General features: G+C 40.1%; 1 protein-coding gene across 18 annotated transcripts in view; it reads left to right on the forward strand.

The window, feature by feature from the left end:
• The window catches only part of SYNE1 (spectrin repeat containing nuclear envelope protein 1), a 480816-nt gene that overhangs the window by 434412 nt on the left and 26589 nt on the right, over positions 1-19815 (forward strand). For 13 of the 18 annotated variants that reach the window (XR_005782621.1, XM_040448857.1, XM_040448858.1 and 10 more), the window contains 7 exons: positions 7580-7767; positions 9147-9297; positions 12989-13171; positions 13431-13568; positions 15317-15508; positions 16399-16732; positions 18905-18973. Coding sequence is in view for 17 of the 18 variants with exons in the window: in XM_040448857.1 (XP_040304791.1) it covers positions 7580-7767; positions 9147-9297; positions 12989-13171; positions 13431-13568; positions 15317-15508; positions 16399-16732; positions 18905-18973 (1255 nt within the window). In the remaining variant the exon portion in view is untranslated. The remainder of the gene's footprint in view (positions 1-7579; positions 7768-9146; positions 9298-12988; positions 13172-13430; positions 13569-15316; positions 15509-16398; positions 16733-18904; positions 18974-19815) is intronic. The other 5 variants (XM_040448850.1, XM_040448851.1, XM_040448852.1 and 2 more) reach the window with 2 other exon arrangements.

The raw sequence follows: 19815 nt of genomic DNA on the forward strand, positions 1-19815 counted from the left end.
TTTTAATATATGTTCATATTGCCTTTTAATTAAATTTTAAGTTAAAGTTGAAAAAAAAAAAAAAGGAAACAACTATATGCCAATGGTTAGAAGTAAAGACTCCCTGGGTTCAAATCTGGGCTTCACCTCTTTGCTGCGTAGCCCAGGGCAATGTAATGAACTATTTAATCCTCAGATTCCTTATATATAGAATGCTGATCACCAGAGTGCATGGTTCACAGTGTTATTATAAAAATTAATATGAAAATTATTTAGCACAGCACCTAGAACAAAGTGGGTGCTTAGTACATTTTACTTCAATTCTATACATTCACTACAGTTTCTTTTGTGGCAAATGTTAACCACGATTCTGTAAAAAATTATAGCATTTGTGATCCATGTTGTAAAAGGCAGATAAGTAGTAATCTGTCTCCAAAGGGGAAAATTCCCTTGAATATTTAAAAAGAGATTAAACTGGTAAGAAATGCATGTTCTTCTGTTCCCCTCTGTGGGGTTTCTATATGTTTCTCTTGCCAGTGTACTTAATTATTACATACTTAATTGGGCAGAAATATATGTAGACCTGAGATGGGTTCAGAGAACATTTTGTCAAATTTCTCTGTGTTATGGATGAATAAGGATAAATTCAGAAACGCTGTATGTCAATTCAGGACCATTATCAATGAAGGTTAAAGCTGAAACTAAACTCTTTATCTGTATTAGAGCATTTAATCATAATTATAACACCCCTCAAGCTTATTTCATAAATTGATTTTAACAGAAACTTTTGAGCAGATGCACAAGGGGTCTTTTCTCTGATATTTACTGTGGGAATCTGGTTGAGCTCCTGGATGTAAATTTCACAAAACTGTGCAGCCCCACCCATGACTGGGTCCTCTGGAATTTTTAACTCAGTTGTCTATATTGGGCCTCCAGCAATCTGTCAGTTACAGTTCTGGTTTTCATATCCTGGCCCTTGTTTCCACAATGGTCTCCCCATGAGTGTCTGCTCCAGGGTGGAGGAGTCACATCGTCTATATGGCTATATAGGTGATTTCTGACTTAAGCCTCCCTCACAAAAAGGCCAGCAAGCAACTATCTATAAACAAGGCACCACTGTAAAATTCCCAAAACCCAACCATGAGGATAAAGCACCCACTCGGACCCCAGAGACCAGAAGGACCACATTAAGAGGGTAAGAGGAGTGACCACGCTCTGACCACATTGTCCTTCATGGCTGGCACAGAGCTGCACTGAGAGGGCACCTCATGGCCAAGATGGGCATCTGGCTTCCCTGGCTCCCGCACCCTTCTCAGGAAGCCCACTTGGATCTCATCTCATAAGAATCACTAAGGGATCTTGTATAGCTTGACTATTGGGGATGAGTTAGTGAGTGAGAAGGGGGCTGAGGCTTATGGCAGCCAGCACTCACGCCTTGGCAGACTACATTCCTGTTTGCAGCTGCACCCAAGCAGAGATCCCAGCCTGTGTCTCTGCCCATCAGCAGGCCCAGCCAGTGGCCCTGTCTGACCTGGGAGTTCACTTGGCCATTTTGCCTGATTTGGGTCCCCAGACAATGGGCCATACTGACTTTGGAGCCCTAGAAACCATCTGACCTGGGTAGGGAAGCCAGTTCCTAGCCCCGCCCAACAGCTGAGCCTAGCCTTCATCCTTCCCCACCAGGAAGCCTGGCCAGAGAACCCAGGCAGCCACGGAACCCATCCAATAGCCCTGCTTGAGCAGGGAGCCAAGCCAGGAGCCCTACCCAACTGCTGAGCATAGCTTCTGGCCCTGCATCATCAGGGAGTCTGGACAGTGACCTTGGACAACCTCAGAGCTCAACCTACAGCCTTGCCCAGCCACAGAGCCCAGCCTACAACCTTACCCAGCCATAGAGCCCAGATGGTAACCCTATTCAGCAGTGGAATCCAACCTGTGGCCTTGTCTGATTGCTGAACATAGCATGCAACCTTATTCAGGCAGGGAGCCTAGCCGTGACTCCAGCCAACCACCAAGCATAGCCTGTGATCCCACATGACAAGAAAGCCTGGACAGTGACCCAGCTCAACCACAGAGCATAGTCTCTAGCCCCACACACTTTGTGATACAGCTGAATGTCTGTCTTTATCAGAGAGCCCAGCCAGTAACTTTGCCCAATAGGGTAACACAGCCAGTGGCCTACCTGATGGCAAAGCCAAGACTATCACCTCACCTAATTCCAGGGCATAGCCTACAGCCCTGCCTATGGCTCCACCTGAACACAGAGTCCAGCCGGTAGCACCATGTGGTCTGATAGCACGGCCTGATATCCCACTTAACCAGGAGTGATCGTGGAGCCCGGCCTGTAGCCGTACCTAATCACAGAGTCCAACCAGGCACTGCCTTGTTAGGGAGCACAGTCTGTGACCTCACCCAACTAGTGATGATCGCAGAGCCTCACCAGCAAAACAAGTCTCAACAAATTCAAGAAAATGTAAATTATATAAAGTGTCTTTTCCAACTACAGTGATGTGAAACTGGAAATCGAGAATAGGAAGAAAGCTAGAAAATTCACAAATCCACGGAAATTAAACAGCACACTTCTTCTGATCAAAGAAGAAAACGAGGAAAATTAAAAAATATCTTGAGATAAACAAAAAAGGAAACACACAACATACCATAACTTATGGAGTCCAACAAAAGCAATTCTAAGAGGGAAGTTTATAGTGATAAATGCTTATATGAAGGAAAAAAATCTCAAATAAATAACTGTACCTCAAGGAACTAAAAAGGAACAAACTAAACCCAAAATTGGCAGAAGGAAGGAAATAAGAAAGATTAGAGCAGAAATAAATGAAATAGAGAATAGGAAAACAGCATAAAAGATTAAAAAAACGGAGCTGGTTCTTTGAAATGATAAACAAAATTGAAAAACCTTTAGCTAGACTAGCCAAGAAAGAGGACCCAAATAAGTAAAAACTATAAATGAAAATGGAGACATTACAAGACATACAAAGGATCATGAGAGAAATGGGTAAATGCCTGGAAACATGCAACTTGCCAAGACTGAATTAGAGAGAAATAGAAAATATAAACAGACCCATAATGAGTAAGGAGGCAGAATCGGTAATCAAAACCCTCCCAACAAAGAAAAGTCCAGGACCAGATGATTTCACAGGTGAAATCTACCAAACATTAAAGCCATGTCTTCTTACTGTTCAAAAAAATTGAGGAGAAGGGCACGCTCTGAAATTCATTTTATAAGGCCAGCGTTACCTGGATACCAAAGCCAGATAAGGACACTATAAGAGAAGAAAACTATAGGCCAATATCCATAATAAATACAGGTGCAGAAATTCTCAACAGAGTACTGGCAAACCAAATTCAACAGCACATTAAAAGGATCATCCACCATGATTTAGTTGGATTCATCCCTGGGATGCAAGAGTGGTTCAGCATATGCATATAAAAATAAATGTGATACTTTACATTACTAGAATGAAATATAAAAATCGTATTACCTCAATAGATGCAGAAAAAGCATTTCACAAAATTCAAATGATAAAAATTCTCAACAAAGTGGGTATATAAAGGAAATGTACATCAACATAATAAAGGCTATATGATTAGCCCACAGCTAACATCATACTCAGTGGTAAAAGGTTGAAAGCTTCTCCTCTAAGATCAGAAACAAGACAGGGGTGCCCACTTTCACCAGGCCCATTCACCATAGTACTCAAAATCCTAGCCAGAGTAATCAGACAAGAAAAAAAATAAAAGGCATCTAAATCAGACAGGGTGATACAAAATTTTCTTTGTAGATGACATAATCTTACATATAGAAGATCTTAAACACTCTACCAAAAAACTGTTGGAACTAATAAATTCAGTAAAGTTGCAGGATACAAATTTAACATACAAAAATCAGTGGCATTTCTTTTTTTAAGTTTATGTATTTATTTTGAGAGAGAGAGAACAAGGGAGAGGCAGAGAGAAAGAGAGAGGGAAAGAGAGAATCCCAAGCAGGCCCCACACCATCAGCTCAGAACCTGATGAGAGGCTCAATCTCATGAACCATGAGATCATGACCTGAGCTGAAATCAAGAGTCGGATGCTCAAGTGACTGAGCCACCTAGGCACCCCAGTTGCATTTCTGTACACCAATAATAAACTACCTGGAAAAAAAGAAAAGAAAACAATTCCTTTATAATTGCATCAAAAACAATGAAATACTTAGGAATAAATCTAACCAAGGAACTGAAAGATCTCCACACTGAAAACTATTAAGACACCGATGAAAGACATTAAAGAAGACACAAATAAATGGAAAGATACCCCATGTGTGTAGATTGGAAGAATTAATATTGTTAAAATGAGCACACAGCCAAAGCTATCTATTGATTCAATACAACCCCAGTCAAGATTTCAATGGCACTTTTTACAGATATAGACAAAATAATTCTAAAATGTATATGGAATCACAAAAGATCCCAAATAGCCAAAGCAATCCTGAGAAAGAACAAAGCTGGAGGTATCACACTTATTTATTTCAAACTATGTTATAAAGGTATAATAATAAAAACTGTATGATACTGGCATGAGAACAGACACATAGACCAATAGAACAGAATTGAGAGCCCAAAAATACACCCATGCATATATGGTCAACTAATGTTTGACAAGGGAGCCAAGAATATCCAATGGGGAAAGGATAGTCTCTTCAAAAAATAATCTTGGAAAAACTGGACATTCACGTGCCAAAGAGTAAAGTGGACCCCTATTTTATACCACTTACAAAAATTAACTCAAAATAATGTATTAAAGACTTACATGGAAGACCTGAAACCGTAAAACTCCTAGAAGAAAACACAGGGGAAATTCTTGTTGACATTGATTTTGGAGATGATTTTTTAGATATGGCACCAAAAGTACAACCAAAAAATAAATAAACAAACAATTTGGACTAAATGAAGCTAAAAAGCTTCTGCAAAGCAAAAGTAATGATCAACCAAATGAAAAAGCAACCTCTGCCATCAGAATATTTTCAAACCACATGTCTGAGAAGGATAATATCCGGAATATATAAGGAACTCCTACAACTCAATAGCAAAAACAAAAACAAAACAAAACAAAGATAATCCAGTTTTACAAATGGGCAACAGACACGAGTAGGCATTTTTCCAAAGAAGATATTAAAATTACCAACAGGTACATGAAAATGTTCAACATCATTAATCATCATGGAAATGCAAATCAAAGCCACAAAGAGATACCACCTCACACTTGTTAGAATGGCTATTATCAAAAAACCAAGAGATAAAGATGTGGAGAGAGCAGAGCCCTAGTGCACTATTGGTGAGAATGTAAGTCAGTATCATCACTATGGAAAACATTATGGAGGTTCCTAAAAAAATTACAAATAGAGCTACCATATGATCCAGAAATTCCACTTCTGGGTAGATTTTGGAAAGAAATGAAATCACTATCTTAAAAAGGTATCTCCACCCACCACATTCATTGAAGCATTATTTACAACAGTGAATACATGAAAACAGTCTAGGTACCCATAATTTGATAAATGGATAAAGAAAATGTGGTATATATGCAAAGTGGAATATTCTTCAGTCATAAAAAAAGAGATACTGTCATTTCCAACAACGTGGATGAACCTTAAAGTCATCATACTAAGTGAAATAAGTCTGACAGAGAAAGACAAATGCTGTATGATCTCACTAATATGTGGACTCTAAAAAAAATTGAACTCATAGAAACAGAGAGTAGATTAGTGGTTGCCAAAGATGGGGGTGATGGTGAGGGAAATGGATGAAGGTTGTCAAAGGGTACAAACCTGTAGTTATAAGATGAATCCATTCTGGAAATGTAATGTTCAGCATGACTATAGTTAACAATACTGTGTTGCATATTTGAAAGTTGCTGAGAAAGTAGATCTTAAAAGTTCTCAACACACACACACACACACATACACACACTGTAACTATGTGAGGTCATAGATATTAGTTAAACTTATTGTGGTAATCATTTCACAATATATACATACATCTTAAGTTTATACAATGTTATATGTATGTTATATCTCAATAAAGCTGGAAAGTACTTTTTTGAGTACTTGGGGGAAGTTAAATCAAGTGCCATAGCTTTTTTAAATGCATTGATTATGTTGATGAACCTAACACTACTTACAAATGTATATCCTTCTACAAAAGGCACTTTAACACCTAAAACTTACTTGGTGATCTCATTCACAGATGTCTCTGTCTTCATCTTTGAGTAAATATTGAGTTCAATTTTATATTTTTTAGACCAGCAGTTCTGGTGATGATTTCCCCATAACTGAAAGTGATAATGTAAGAGATCTGAGAGGACCGTTAGTGAAATAAAAATATTTTTTATAGAATCTGTCTAGTTCATAAAATCTCCAAATATTAATCAAAGGTACCGTTACTGCATTTGACAGTAAGCTAATGTTTGCATAGAAGACCTAGTAACGGCGTGTTAAAGAGAAAAATAGGAGGAAGAATATACACACAAAAATATAAATCTCAGCTACTTGAATAAGTTGAGGAATTCTCATTAGAACAAGAATAAAGTTAGGAAAAATCCAAGAATTGTTTTAAAGACAAGGAAAACACAGTAAGGGCCTTGATGAATAGGGCAAGCAAAATTACCAGTGGCCCGCTTTTAATCATGAAATACTTTGAGCAAATTGAGTTAAAAGCTTAATAGAAGGGGCGCCTGGGTGGCTTAGTCGGTTGGGGGTCTGACTTCGGCTCAGGTCATGGTCTCGCAGTTCGTGAGTTTGAGCCCCGCATTGGGCTCTGTGCTGACAGCTCAGAGCCTGGAGCCTGCTTCAGATTCTGTCTCCCTCTCTCTCTGCCCCTCCCCCACTCACACTCAGTCTCCCTCTCTCAAAAATAAAAACATTTAAAATTTTTTTAAAGCTCAGTAGAAAAAGTAACATACATTTTGCATTTACATTTTATGCAGTTAACATGAAGACTCTACGTGGTGGTATACTGGGGAAATTCAGTGCCTTGATTATCATCGTCATCTTTCTATTTCTGCCCTACCTTTAAAATTGCTCCCTGAGGAAGCTGTTGATGTTATGATGTCATACATGATAAGAGAACCTAGATCTTTTAAATCATGGTACTTTTAGTGATGGTGGAATTAGCTGTTTTAAGCAGTTTGCAGATCTTTGGAGATGAAATCCCATTTCTTAAGTGGCAGTACTTAATAAGAGCACATGTATTCCTTTGATTGGTTGATCGATATATTGGAATGGAAGTGGTAATCTGTCTGGGACAAAATTTACTTTTCAATCACTGAAGAAGCTAGTTTTACTCTTAATGTAATTAATGTAGTTAATTTCATTCGTTCCATTTATATTTTGGCATTGCTCACCTAGCCAGAATTTTCCTAGATTCGTTTTCTCATATTTTTGAGGTTGCTGTATTTTGTAAATGAAGTTGAAGAAACCTCATGCAAGGAAATAAGGTGTTTGTCAGGGTTTTGCCTAACCATTTATCAGTCAGTGAATACTGCCGCATCTCCTCGCATCTGTAGCCGAGTACGTGAATCAAGCATGCCTCCTTCCCCACAGGAGCTTCAGAGAGACATCGAGAAACACAGCACGGGTGTGGCGTCTGTCCTCAACCTGTGTGAGGTCCTGCTGCACGACTGTGACGCCTGTGCCACAGATGCGGAGTGTGACTCCATCCAGCAGGCTACGCGAAACCTGGACCGGCGGTGGAGGAATATCTGTGCCATGTCCATGGAGAGGAGGCTCAGGTAAGCTGGGAGGTTCAAGGAGCTGCGGCAGAGGAAGGACCAAAAAGAGAAAAAAGTGACCACCCAGAGTATCCATTGCTTACCACTTCCTTTTGTTTGCAATGTCCAAAAATAGCACTGGTTTCCCCAACTGGCCGTCTTCTACATTTAGTTGGAAAACAAGTAGGTATACAGGTATTACAGTAGTCTCCCCCCGCCTTGTCCCCCATTTCTCTTTCCATGGTTTCAGTTACCTACAGTTGAGCAGGATCCAGAAGCAGAAGATCTCGCCTTCTGATGTACAGTCAGAAGGTCAATAGCAGCCTAACGCTAGTCCCAACACCTAGGCCATCCCATTAACTTCATCCGTCATCACATCATCACAGGAAGGGTGGATGCAGTACGATAAGATATTTTGAGAGACAGAGACGACATTCAAATAACTTTTATTACAGTAGATTGTTATGACTGTTCCATTTTATCATTGGTTACTGTGGTTAATCTCTTACCGTGCCTAATTTTTAAATTAAACTTTATCATATGTGTGTCGAGGATAAAACAAAGGACATTTAGGATTTGGTGCTGTCCACAGTTTCAGGCATGTACTGGGAGTCTTGAAGCATATCCCACACGGATAAGGGGGGACTACTGTATGTGAATATAACAAGCCTAACTATGCCTGACCTAATAGTTTAGATATAATTCAAAAAAATAAAAATATGCCCTTGCTGAACAAGTATGTTATTACAGAATTGGAGGTATGAAAAATAATATTATTTTTATTAAAAATGAAATAATAAAACAAAGAGCTTATCTTTGAAAAAAAAAAGCTTTGAAATTCAAGGCAGTAAAAAGTAGTGTTGGGTTAGAAAATTACCATAACGATTTACAGTAACATGTAATCTTCTGTACTGTTCGGAGAACTCTTGAAAAGTTAATATTTGCCTTGCTGTCATAGGTTAATTTTGATGAGGGTGAGTTTGATTTTGGACTTACATGCGTTTTCAGACCTTAGTTTGATTTCAGTGGAACCTTGGCCGTGAGTTTTCCCTGCAAACATGGTGTTGTACTTCTGAATATATATATATTCACATATATAGCACATATATAGCACAGGTCACTTTATGTGCTTGTAATACACACTTTGACTAATTCCAAATACAGAGCTGCAGGATGGGTAAAAAAAAAAAAAAAACCATCAAAACACACAGCTGTTTCATTTTAGCTCAAACAGTTGTCTCTTTTTCACTCTGGTCAGATTTGGCTGAAGGCACAGTTATTGTTTGGCACAACGGATGGTTGTTTGGGCTCTCTTAGCCCTGCCGCAGGCATCAAACAGGGTTCTGGAGCATAAACAGTCCCCAAACAATCAGATTCTGTTTTTTCATTATCTGTCTCAGAATTGAAGAGACGTGGCGATTGTGGCAGAAGTTTCTGGACGATTATTCTCGTTTTGAAGATTGGCTCAAGATTTCAGAAAGGACAGCTGCCTTCCCCAGCTCTTCCGGGGTGCTCTATACAGTTGCCAAGGAAGAACTAAAGAAATTTGAGGTGATTTTTAATTCCACATATTTCATCCTTATTTTGCAATGAGCATAGCCAGCTAGTCGTTGGCGTCTCAAGACATAAACTAACTGTTCGCCCACACATTATTTGTTCGAACAACTGGGTGATGACTTTGTGGTCATCTTTATTACTGCCTCATAAGTAGGCAACGAAGGGGGGAAATGAGGTTTTTAGTTAAGAATATCAAGAATTACAAATGAAGTCACAATGATAAGAAATTCTATTACAAAACACAAATCATGATTCCCCAAAAAAGATCTTGGCATTTTTTTATTTCATAATTCTTCACTATCAACCACCTAAGATGAGAATATGATGTTGTTTCATACTATCAAAATCTCTCTTCATATATTTTCTTGACTTTTGTTTTACCTAATTAGAGAATAGGTATATATATTTTTATTTAAAAAAAATTTTTTAATGTTTATTTATTTTTGAGAGAGAGAGAGAGAGAGCGAGCACGAGCAGGGGAGGGGCAGAGAGAGAGGGAGACACAGAATCTGAAGCAGGTTCCAGGCTCTGAGCTGTCAGCACAGAGCCCAACGTGGGGCTCGAGCTCACAAATTGTGAGACCATGACCTGAGCCGAAGTCGGATGCCTAACCGGCTGAGCCACCCAGGCGCCCAGGTATATATATTTTTAAATCGTGGATAAAGTAGAGTTGGCTCCAGAATTAAGTAAGATAATTATAAGCCATTTCTAATGACAAATGAAGTGCAGTGCCATTCTTGAGTCACTAAGACGTTTCAATTACATAGAGACAAAAATAGTAGGCAATATAATCGTATTCATGAAGGAAATGTTCACTAACTGACCGCAGTATCTGGCCTGTTTGTGTGATCTCAAGTCTCCTGTATCCCTGTGGGATGGTGATACCCCAACACCTGCCTCTCATTTTCACGGAGGAATTGACATAGCCTAAAGTTCACCATGTTGCAATTTGAAGTTTCTTTTTCCATCAGTTCCACTGATAGGCAGATGTGTGCTCCTAGATACTGACAGCAAAGTTCTGGTGCATGTATCTTACAAAAGTCATTCTTGGTTACTAATTCTGCCTCAGGCTTCTTGAGATGTTTAAAAATAAGACTACAGGGGCGCCTGGGTGGCTCAGTCGGTTGAGCGTCTGACTTCGGCTCTCTTCTGCCAGCACAGAGCCTGCTTTGGATCCTCTGTCCCTCTCTCTCTGCCCCTGCCCCACTCATGCGCGCTCTCTCTCTCTCTCTCTCTCTCTCTCTCTCTCTCTCAAAAATAAGATCATGATGATAAAAAAAAAAATAAGACTAAAAATCCAGCCAAATCCAGGTGAATTCATTTTTACCTTGTAATGTCAGTTTACCTGGCTTTTTTTGAGGCCAGTTAGAGTAAGCATGAAGTTTGGTTTTTGTGCTTGTGGGGTTTGTAATCAAAGAGTCATAGATGAGCAGCTATCTGAATCTATAAAAATGCTCAAATACTATGTAAAATAAATAAGAGTTATCCTGATGTCTGAATATGGATTCATGTGTCACTCTGCCACTGAATTCCAGGAAAATAATTTCGTATCTAAAATGTTTTCCCTTTGAAAATTTCTAGTGCAAAACCACAGTGAGCTATACAGTAGAGTTGAGGTCCTCCTGGTGTGAGCCAGTGCTAGGGAGGTATCCATGTAATCCCATCTTATTATGCTGTGTTTCATAAAGGTTAAAACCTCCTCTAATTGGCTTATACTACTAAGCAGATTATGTACAGTCCTTTCTGATGCTATTTTAGACGCTCAGATTTTATGGCAAAAGTTAGCCATATGGTTAGCTTCTATAATAAATGATTTTATCATTTATCTTTTAGTTAATGTTCTTAAGAGACAGAAATAAACTAAAGAAAAAAACAAAACAAAACAAAACTTGAGGGCAGTCTTTGCCTGTTCAAATGCGTGCAGATTTGGGATGGACCTGGCTACCTACCCGTGGTGCCTGTCGTCACGCCAATGGGAAAACATATTCTGTGACTCCCAATAATGGCAAAAGCTGAACTCTCCTTACCGCTTCCTTTTCTGGAGAAATCATTTAAATTGTTTTGTAGAATAGGAGATTAGCTTTCCTAAGATGAAGTCTCTTAAAGCAACTCTCCAAAGGAAAGCCATATCTGAGGCACAGATGTGCTAGAAAGTAAACAGTGTGACGAGCCAAAGGAAGAAGAATTCGGCGATTTGGAGGAGTTCAGACCACTTCATCGTACAATTTTCTGTGTATTCTTGGGGTAAACATCACTAATAAATCATACACATGAGTTTGAAAACAAAGCTTCATTTTATGTTGGCCAAATGATTCTTAATGGAGAACTATGTTGTACTGCAGAGAGCAAGAAGAAAGAAGAAAGAGTTTACCTTTAGCAACTTGAAACTATTGCATAGGGTAACCTCAAAAATCAATAGACACAAGAGGTCTACATTTTAATCATTTAAAAACTATTTTTTAATGTTTTTATTTTTGAGAGGGAGACAGAGTGACTGGGAGAGGGGGCAGAGAGAGAGAGAGGGAGACACAGAATCGGAAGCAGGCTCCAGGCTCTGAGCTGTCAGCACAGAGCCGGACGTGGGGCTCGAACTCACAAGCTGTGAGATCATGACCTGAGCCTAAGTTGGATGCCTAACCGACTGAGCCATCCAGGCTCCCCTAAAAACTAACTTTTAATCATTAAAAGTGACAGTGTGGTTATGAAATTTGTCCCAGATATGTGAACTGTACCAAGAATGAAGGATGATTGATAAAACATGTTAGAAATAAATGATTGTAAAAATAAATAAATAAATAGACATTACAGCATATGGTGGTGCATAAGCTCTAAAATGTTTTATAAAAAAAATGAATAACTCATGGGAACAACAAAAAAGAAATAGAGCATGTTCCAAACTTTTCTCTCAGGTTACGTGAATTTTACTATACTGTTTTTCTTAAAAGTTAATAACAGCTTGCATTTAGAAACCTTCTGCAAAGACGTGTTTTTAGTTTTTTTAATGGACATCAGAATTGAGGCAGTTTCTGGATCTTTAGGAGATTGCATCTTTCGCAAATAAAGAGAAATTTCTGTTACAGACATCTTTGCTCAGTATTGACATCAGAAATTTTTGAAACTTTCAGCGCACATAAATATTTGTGTAATTAGTATGTTTCATGGGAAAATTTTTTCAAGCTGCTCATCATTTAAAAAACTATAATATATGAACATATGTATATCATACATGTATATGTATTTGTATATATCCATACATAGCTATTAATATTTACCAATTCCTTTCATATTTTTGTTTGATCTACTTCCTTCCTTTAAGCCACACTGGTCATATTACTCTGCTTATTAATAAGGGGAAGTAAACCCTCATTAGAAATTGCCGTTTTGGGGGCACCTGGGTGGCTCAGTCAGCTGAGTGTCTGACTTTGGCTGAGGTCACGATCTTATGGTCTGTGGGTTCGAGCCCCACATCAGGCTCTGTGCCAATGGCTCAGAGCCTGGAGCCTGCTTTGGATTCTACATCTACCTCCCTCTCTGCCCCTCCCTGCCCCCCCCCCTCAAAAATAAACATCAAAAAAAATTTTAAAAAAAGATGAAATTGTCCTTTCCCTGCCACTGCAGTATGAGGCCATATGGAGTGAGAGCTCTTCGCCAGTGCCCTCTCTGACATGCTTCTGTATGGTCTTAGGCTTTCCAGCGACAGGTGCACGAGAGCCTGACCCAGCTGGAGCTGATCAACAAGCAGTACCGTCGCCTGGCCAGAGAGAACCGCACCGATTCTGCCTGTAGCCTAAAGCAGATGGTTCACGAAGGCAACCAGAGATGGGACAACCTGCAGAAGCGGGTCACCTCCATCTTGCGCAGACTCAAGGTCTGTATCATGCCTTCTCTGTCTCTTAGAGGCCCAGAGGACAGGATTGAGCCACGTGAACACATTAAAGACATAACCTCAGTGATTTTGTAAGATCGGGATGGGAAGAGTGGTATCCAGAGTCAATTGAAATGGGAAACGATCGCAGAGTTCTCACTGCTGAGAGAAAATGACTTTCCAGAAGAACGTTGGAACTGGTGGTGCCATCTCCATGTGAGCATGTGGTCTTTAATCTTTATTGTTTCCTTTTGACATCCAGCATTTCATCGGCCAGCGTGAGGAGTTTGAGACTGCGCGGGACAGCATTCTGGTGTGGCTGACAGAAATGGATCTGCAGCTCACTAATATTGAGCATTTTTCTGAGTGTGATGTTCAAGCTAAAATAAAGCAACTCAAGGTAATGTAGTCGTGATTTCTCAAATTGCGAAGAAGGTCTGAAGAGCAAGGGATTTGTAGATCCTTTTGTGAAGAACACAGTCAAGAACTCTTTTTCAAAAAATCATTCTTGATTGACAAAAAATTCAGAAAATACTAAATGTATTACAAATGAAAAAAGAACATTACCCAGAGACAGCTACCATTAACGTATATACTTTTAATTATCAACTTCATTGCCAGGGTGTTAGGAATCTTGTCTGTTGGCTGTTGTTTTTGTTTCTAGCACTTGCTTCTAGCACCTTCAAATAGTTTGTTTGACCTCCATGTTCCAAAGCGATACAACTTTCTCATGCGGGGATTTCATTCCACATAGTCCACATCCTTAGATGCCAAGTTAGTTTTTGTAAGCATATCTGACACGTTTCACAACACACTTCAAATGCAGTGGCTAGTTAAAAATTTAAATAGGAGTGATATACCTTAGGAATAAGCAGCCCCCAAGAGAAGAGTGTTTTAACAACTTGAGTATTATGCAAGGCAGGTCGTGAAATTTTCTTCTCGAGACAGATTTTTTTTGAAGAATCATCATGTTGCCCATTAATTTTTAGTTCTAATAATAATAGAAGGAAGCTACCCTTAATCATAGATTCTTAGGATGAAAACATCATAAAATAGTGAGCCCTGATAGTGTGCCCAACCTGTCTCTTCACAACCTCCCCTTCCTCCACTGACTTCCAAATCATCTCACAAACAAATCAGTATTTTAAACCTTCAACAGGAAATTTCTACCAAGAGGTAGTTGAATCTTTTCTTTTTAGACTCTGGAAGAATCACAGAACTTGTTACCATGCTCCTTTTTCCCCAGTAGCCTTTTCATTAATGGACAATTTCAACTATTCCAGAAACTATTTTTATGTTGAATTAAAATTTATCCCTGATACCTGTCCCCACTAACTTAACTCCTTTATTTTTTTAATGTTTATTTATTTTTGAGAGAGAGGGAGAGAGAAAGACAGAGGGTGAGCAGGGGAAGGAGCACAGAGAGAGGGAGACACAGAACTCGAAGCAGGCTGCAGGCTCTGAGCTGTCAGCACAGAGCCCGATGCAGGGCTCCAACCCACAAACCGTGAGATCATGACCTGAGCTGAAGTCGGACGCTTAACCAACTGAGCCACCCAAGCTCCCCTTAACTCTTTTTAACTATATAGAATGAATCTAAATAATCCTCCAGAATTCCTTGTTTTTCAGTTAGTTATAATCTTTCCTGGTTATGTCCTGAAACAAGAAAAGAATCATCTGAGAAGAATTGTATCATTAATTATCATTTGGATGGTTTCTCTTAGTCATGTTTGACATATGATCAGGAAATCTAAAATTAAAATATTTGCTATAACTATCTAAAATGTTAAAGTTATTTCAGTGGCACCATACTGCTTACCATTGCTTTTCGTTAGGGATAACCAGTGCTATCAACTTTATGATGGGTTTGAATGTTTTTTCCTGTGATTCTCTACCCACACTGTCCTTGGTGGTAAATTTTATTAGCCAAAGGCGCCTTTCTGGTCGTGGAATTCTGACGAGTCCATTTCTGACTCCTGTTCTGATTTAAAATTTTTATGTTTGACTTCAGAAAGTAATAGTCCCTTGGCTTGTCACTGTATATGGCAAATTCAATATCCCCCTGCATGGTTTTCCTAAATGCATATCTTATAATTATTTCATGTCACTGTGAACAATAGAAAATTACATGAGATTTATGCTCCCTAGGCCTTCCAGCAGGAAATCTCACTGAACCACAATAAGATTGAGCAGATAATTTCCCAAGGAGAACAGCTTATAGAGAAGAGTGAGCCCTTGGATGCAGCGGTCATTGAGGAGGAACTGGATGAACTCCGACGTTACTGTCAGGAGGTTTTCGGGCGCGTGGAAAGATACCATAAGAAACTGATTCGCCTGCCTGTATGTAACTTTTTTTCATTATCCCTAAACTGAAAGAAAATTAGTTACGTGGAGTTAGGTAGTATTGTACAGCGGGTAAAAGGCCAGACTCTGGAGCTAGAATGCCTGGGTTCCAGTCTCATCTCTGACACATGTTAGCTACATAACCTTGGACAGATCACTTCACGTCTCTTGCCTTGGTGTCCTCACATATAACGCTGGTTTACTAATACTACCTACTTGGAGATAGGATTCCTTTGGACATGATATGAGTTCATATATGTGTAAAAAACTTAGAGAATACCTGGCACGTATCTTCTATGGAAGATAAAGCAGCTGCTAGAAGAATCAGGAGATGAAAGTGAGCCATGTAAACAGGTGCTCTGTTCATGAAGTTGTTTAGTTGAATTTTTTTTCTCTTCCATTTTCCTAACTGCTACCATGATCATATCACAAGATGTTATTATTACAATATTCAGAATATTCTGTGATAAAATGCATTTTGCATTTGGGATGTAAGGTAAAAGAGGACCAGCCAAAGTTTTATTAGTAATTTCCTTTTGTTCCTGAAATGGGCCATTGTGTGTCTCTTATGTTGCAGGTACAAGGCTGCCTTTATTTACATTATCTTACTTAATCTTATATCAATTATTTGAAGTAGCTTTCAATATTATTTAATATTAAATAAGTAAACAGTAATAAAACTGGAGCTTTGGTAGGTTAACTTACAAGACATTTTTCACAGTGATCAGAAGATTCTTATGTATTCAATGATAGGAAGTTACAAATTACCCCCGCTGAGGTAGATAAGCTTGAACCCCGAGACTTGGTGAGGTGAGAGACAGAACAAGAAGTGGTAAGGGCATCAGCTGACCGCTGCGGTAATGGAATTGGCTTGACTGCATTTCTAGCTCCCAGATGATGAGCATGACCTCTCTGACCGGGAGCTGGAGCTGGATGACTCTGCAGCTCTCTCGGACCTCCACTGGCGGGACACCTCAGCAGACAGCGTGCTTTCCCCCCAGCCTTCTTCCAACCCCTCCCTCTCACTCGCCCAGCCCCTGCGGAGCGAGCGGTCGGGACGAGACACCCCTGCCAGTGTGGACTCAATTCCCCTGGAGTGGGACCATGATTATGACCTCAGTCGGGACCTGGAGTCTGCTGTGTCCAGAACTCTGCCCTCTGAGGATGAAGAGGTTGGAGACGATAAAGATTTCTACCTCAGGGGAGCTGTTGGCTTATCAGGTAGGAAAGAGCTCTTCCTATAGGCCAACTCGAAAGAAAATGAAAAAGACTGAATATTGGATTAGAAATGTATAAGCTAAGCGGAATCATCTTCTTCCTTCTTCTGTTAAAGCCAATTGCACGAAATAGAATAATTGGATATTAATGTGCTTATCAGATACAAAACTTGGTATGACCATTGATTTATCCCACATACACTTCCATTCTTACAATGTGACAGACACTTTATAAGTATTGGGGGATACATGGTCCCTTTTGTCCTCAAAGAGCTTACACTCTAATGTGGAATAGAAACAGATAAGAAATGGCTATGTGAATTGTTGGTGCTAGGGCAGTAATGTACATGTGGTTGTACAGAAGCACAGCCAAGGGGTGACTAATCAGAGCTTTGAGAAAAGACTCTTGAGCTGAGACCAGAAAGGTAAATGGCGGTGAGATAGACACAGTGAAGTTCAGAGAAAGAAAGGAGAGGGTGCCCGCCTAAGCTTTATGACTAGCCACAGTGCTTTTGGTCACCAGAAGTTTGCCCAGAATGACAAGGCTGTAGATTGGGGGACACAGAGTGGACAAAGAGGAGGTAGAAAGGCAAACAGGGTCCTGGTCATAAAGCGACCTACTCACCATGGAAGGGAGTTCTCTCCTGAAGGCACTGGAAAGCCACTGCGGGTCTCTAAGGAGGAAGTGATATGATCAGATACATATTGTCACAGAGTTTGTCTCAATACTGTATGGAAGGGAGAACATTAGAGAAGAGCTCAGTTGGAAACATTTTATGATCGAGGAGAGAAATGATAGTGGCCTGAAGCAAAGAGTAGCACTGGGGATGGAGAGAAGAAGAGGGAAGTGAGAAATCATGAGAAGTCCCTAAGCGATGATCGATTGAATTGGGATTGAGGAGAATTTTGGACTTGGGCATCTTGGTGAAAGATGCAGGGAGCCCTAGGCCCTGAGGACCAAAAGAGGGAGAGAATGTTATGGGTGTCTGTGGGTCAAGGGAGGGCAGGGCAGTGAGAAAGGGGGAGGTGATGGGTCAGCTGTGCACACCCTGAATCCGGGATACTGTAGAATATACAAATGGAATCCCCAGCAGTAGGTGCATAGGTCTGAAGTTCTAGAAGTAGAAATGCAGATTAGGTGGCCATCCACATATAAATGGTAATTGTCCCTGAAGGAATGGAGGAAATCACCCAGGAAGAGTGCATAAAGCAAAACAAGAGAGACAGAACCCCAAGAAACACACAGAGGGAAGGGAAGGACAGAGAAAGAGGGACATGGTAACGAAAGTAAAAATAGAATAAATAATCAGAGGCCAGTTCACAGCAGTTGTAAATGCATTTCACGCATTTTCCAAAAGGCTATCTCTGCTTGACTCTGATGGTTCACATTTGGATTCCCAAGGGTATGATCCTGTCTGAAAAGAAAATGACTTCCCTCATTTCTATTTCGTTTTTACAGTATAGCCTACTAGGCATTTCTCATCTACAGCAGTGTGGTCTAGTACGTAGCCACCAGCCACATGTGACGATCAAGCCCTGAAATGTGACCGTGCAAAATTGGGATTTGCTGTGTCAAATGTACTTACAGGAATCCATAAATTTCAAAGACGTGGCACAGAGAAAGAATGTAAAATATTAGTAATATTTATGTTGATTACATGTTATAATTCAGATACACTGGTTTAGTAAAGTAAAGCCTTAAAATTATTTTCATCTGTTTCTTGTTACTTTTTTTAATGTGGCTCTTTAAATGAACCTTTAAAATTACATACATGGGCTCGCTCTATTTCTATGGGACAGCGCTGCTCTAGAATCTGACCATCTCGGTTGAAATCCAAGTTCTGCCGATTACCAGCCACTGAAACTTGGATAAGTAACTTAATTCTTCTGGACCTCAGCTTTCTTATCAATAAAAGGGGAATGAGACTTCCATGCTCCCTGTAGGGGTTTCTTCGAAAAGAAATGAATGCTCAGAACAGTGCTTGGCTCATAAAACATTCTTAATGTGAGCTCTTATGGTTTATTTCAGGAAGCCTTTGGTGAACATGCTCACATGCCTCTGTATATTCAAGAGCTGTCCATCTAGAATGACTAACTTCCTTTTTTTTTCCCCAGGAGAGTTATTTTCCTGCCACCAGGAATCTAGCTGTCAACTTAGACTGTGCTCTTTTTGCAGATGTAATGATCCCCGAAAGTCCTGAGGCCTATGTAAAACTCACAGAAAGTGCAATCAGAAATACCTCTGGTAGGCAAGCCTCCCTCTGAGCCTAAGCAAGCCTCCCTCCCTCACCTGTAACAAGCCTCCTCTCTGAGCACATCTACTGAACCTCTCACAGCTCTGTGGCACCAGCATGTTAAGGGACCACCTTCTTCTCTTACTTCTGCAGTAGAAACAAACAAACAAAAAAAAAAAAAAAAAAAAACAAAAACAAAAATACAACCCAGATATTCTGTTGCTCAACACCAAGAATAAGATTTCAGTAATCAAGTTTCAGTGAAATAACTTCTCAGTTTGTTCAATGAGAATGAGTCTCATTAAAATTTTTTTTTTAACGTTTATTTATTTTTTTGGGACAGAGAGAGACAGAGCATGAACGGGGGAGGGGCAGAGAGAGAGAGGGAGACACAGAATCAGAAACAGGCTCCAGGCTCTGAGCCATCAGCTCAGAGCCCGACGCGGGGCTCGAACTCACGGACCGCGAGATCGTGACCTGGCTGAAGTCGGACGCTTAACCGACTGCGCCACCCAGGCGCCCCATGAGTCTCATTAGGTATAGACCTATGATGCCCATGAACAGCAGAACATCGAGTTGGAAGTACTCATCTTCAGCATCCGTGTCCGACGCCCTGCTTAACTGTAGCAGTTCAGTTGGTAACTTCTGGGGCTTGTAAACTCACGTCTGCCTCGGCAGTCAGGGCTCAGGGCCCCTGTCCCAAGTCCACCACCTGCATATGTGGTCTCAGGCCTGCCATTCATCCTCCTGATCTCAAGGGCCACGTAGAAGACAAGGGGCGAGACCAGATGTTTGGCTCTAAACACAAATTATAATTGAGTTTAATAAGTCTTACCCTGTACAATAAAGGAAA

The sequence above is a fragment of the Herpailurus yagouaroundi genome, unplaced genomic scaffold, assembly GCF_014898765.1.
Source record: "Herpailurus yagouaroundi ecotype Mexico unplaced genomic scaffold, PumYag 198, whole genome shotgun sequence".
In the NCBI taxonomy this organism is placed as follows: domain Eukaryota; kingdom Metazoa; phylum Chordata; class Mammalia; order Carnivora; family Felidae; genus Herpailurus; species Herpailurus yagouaroundi.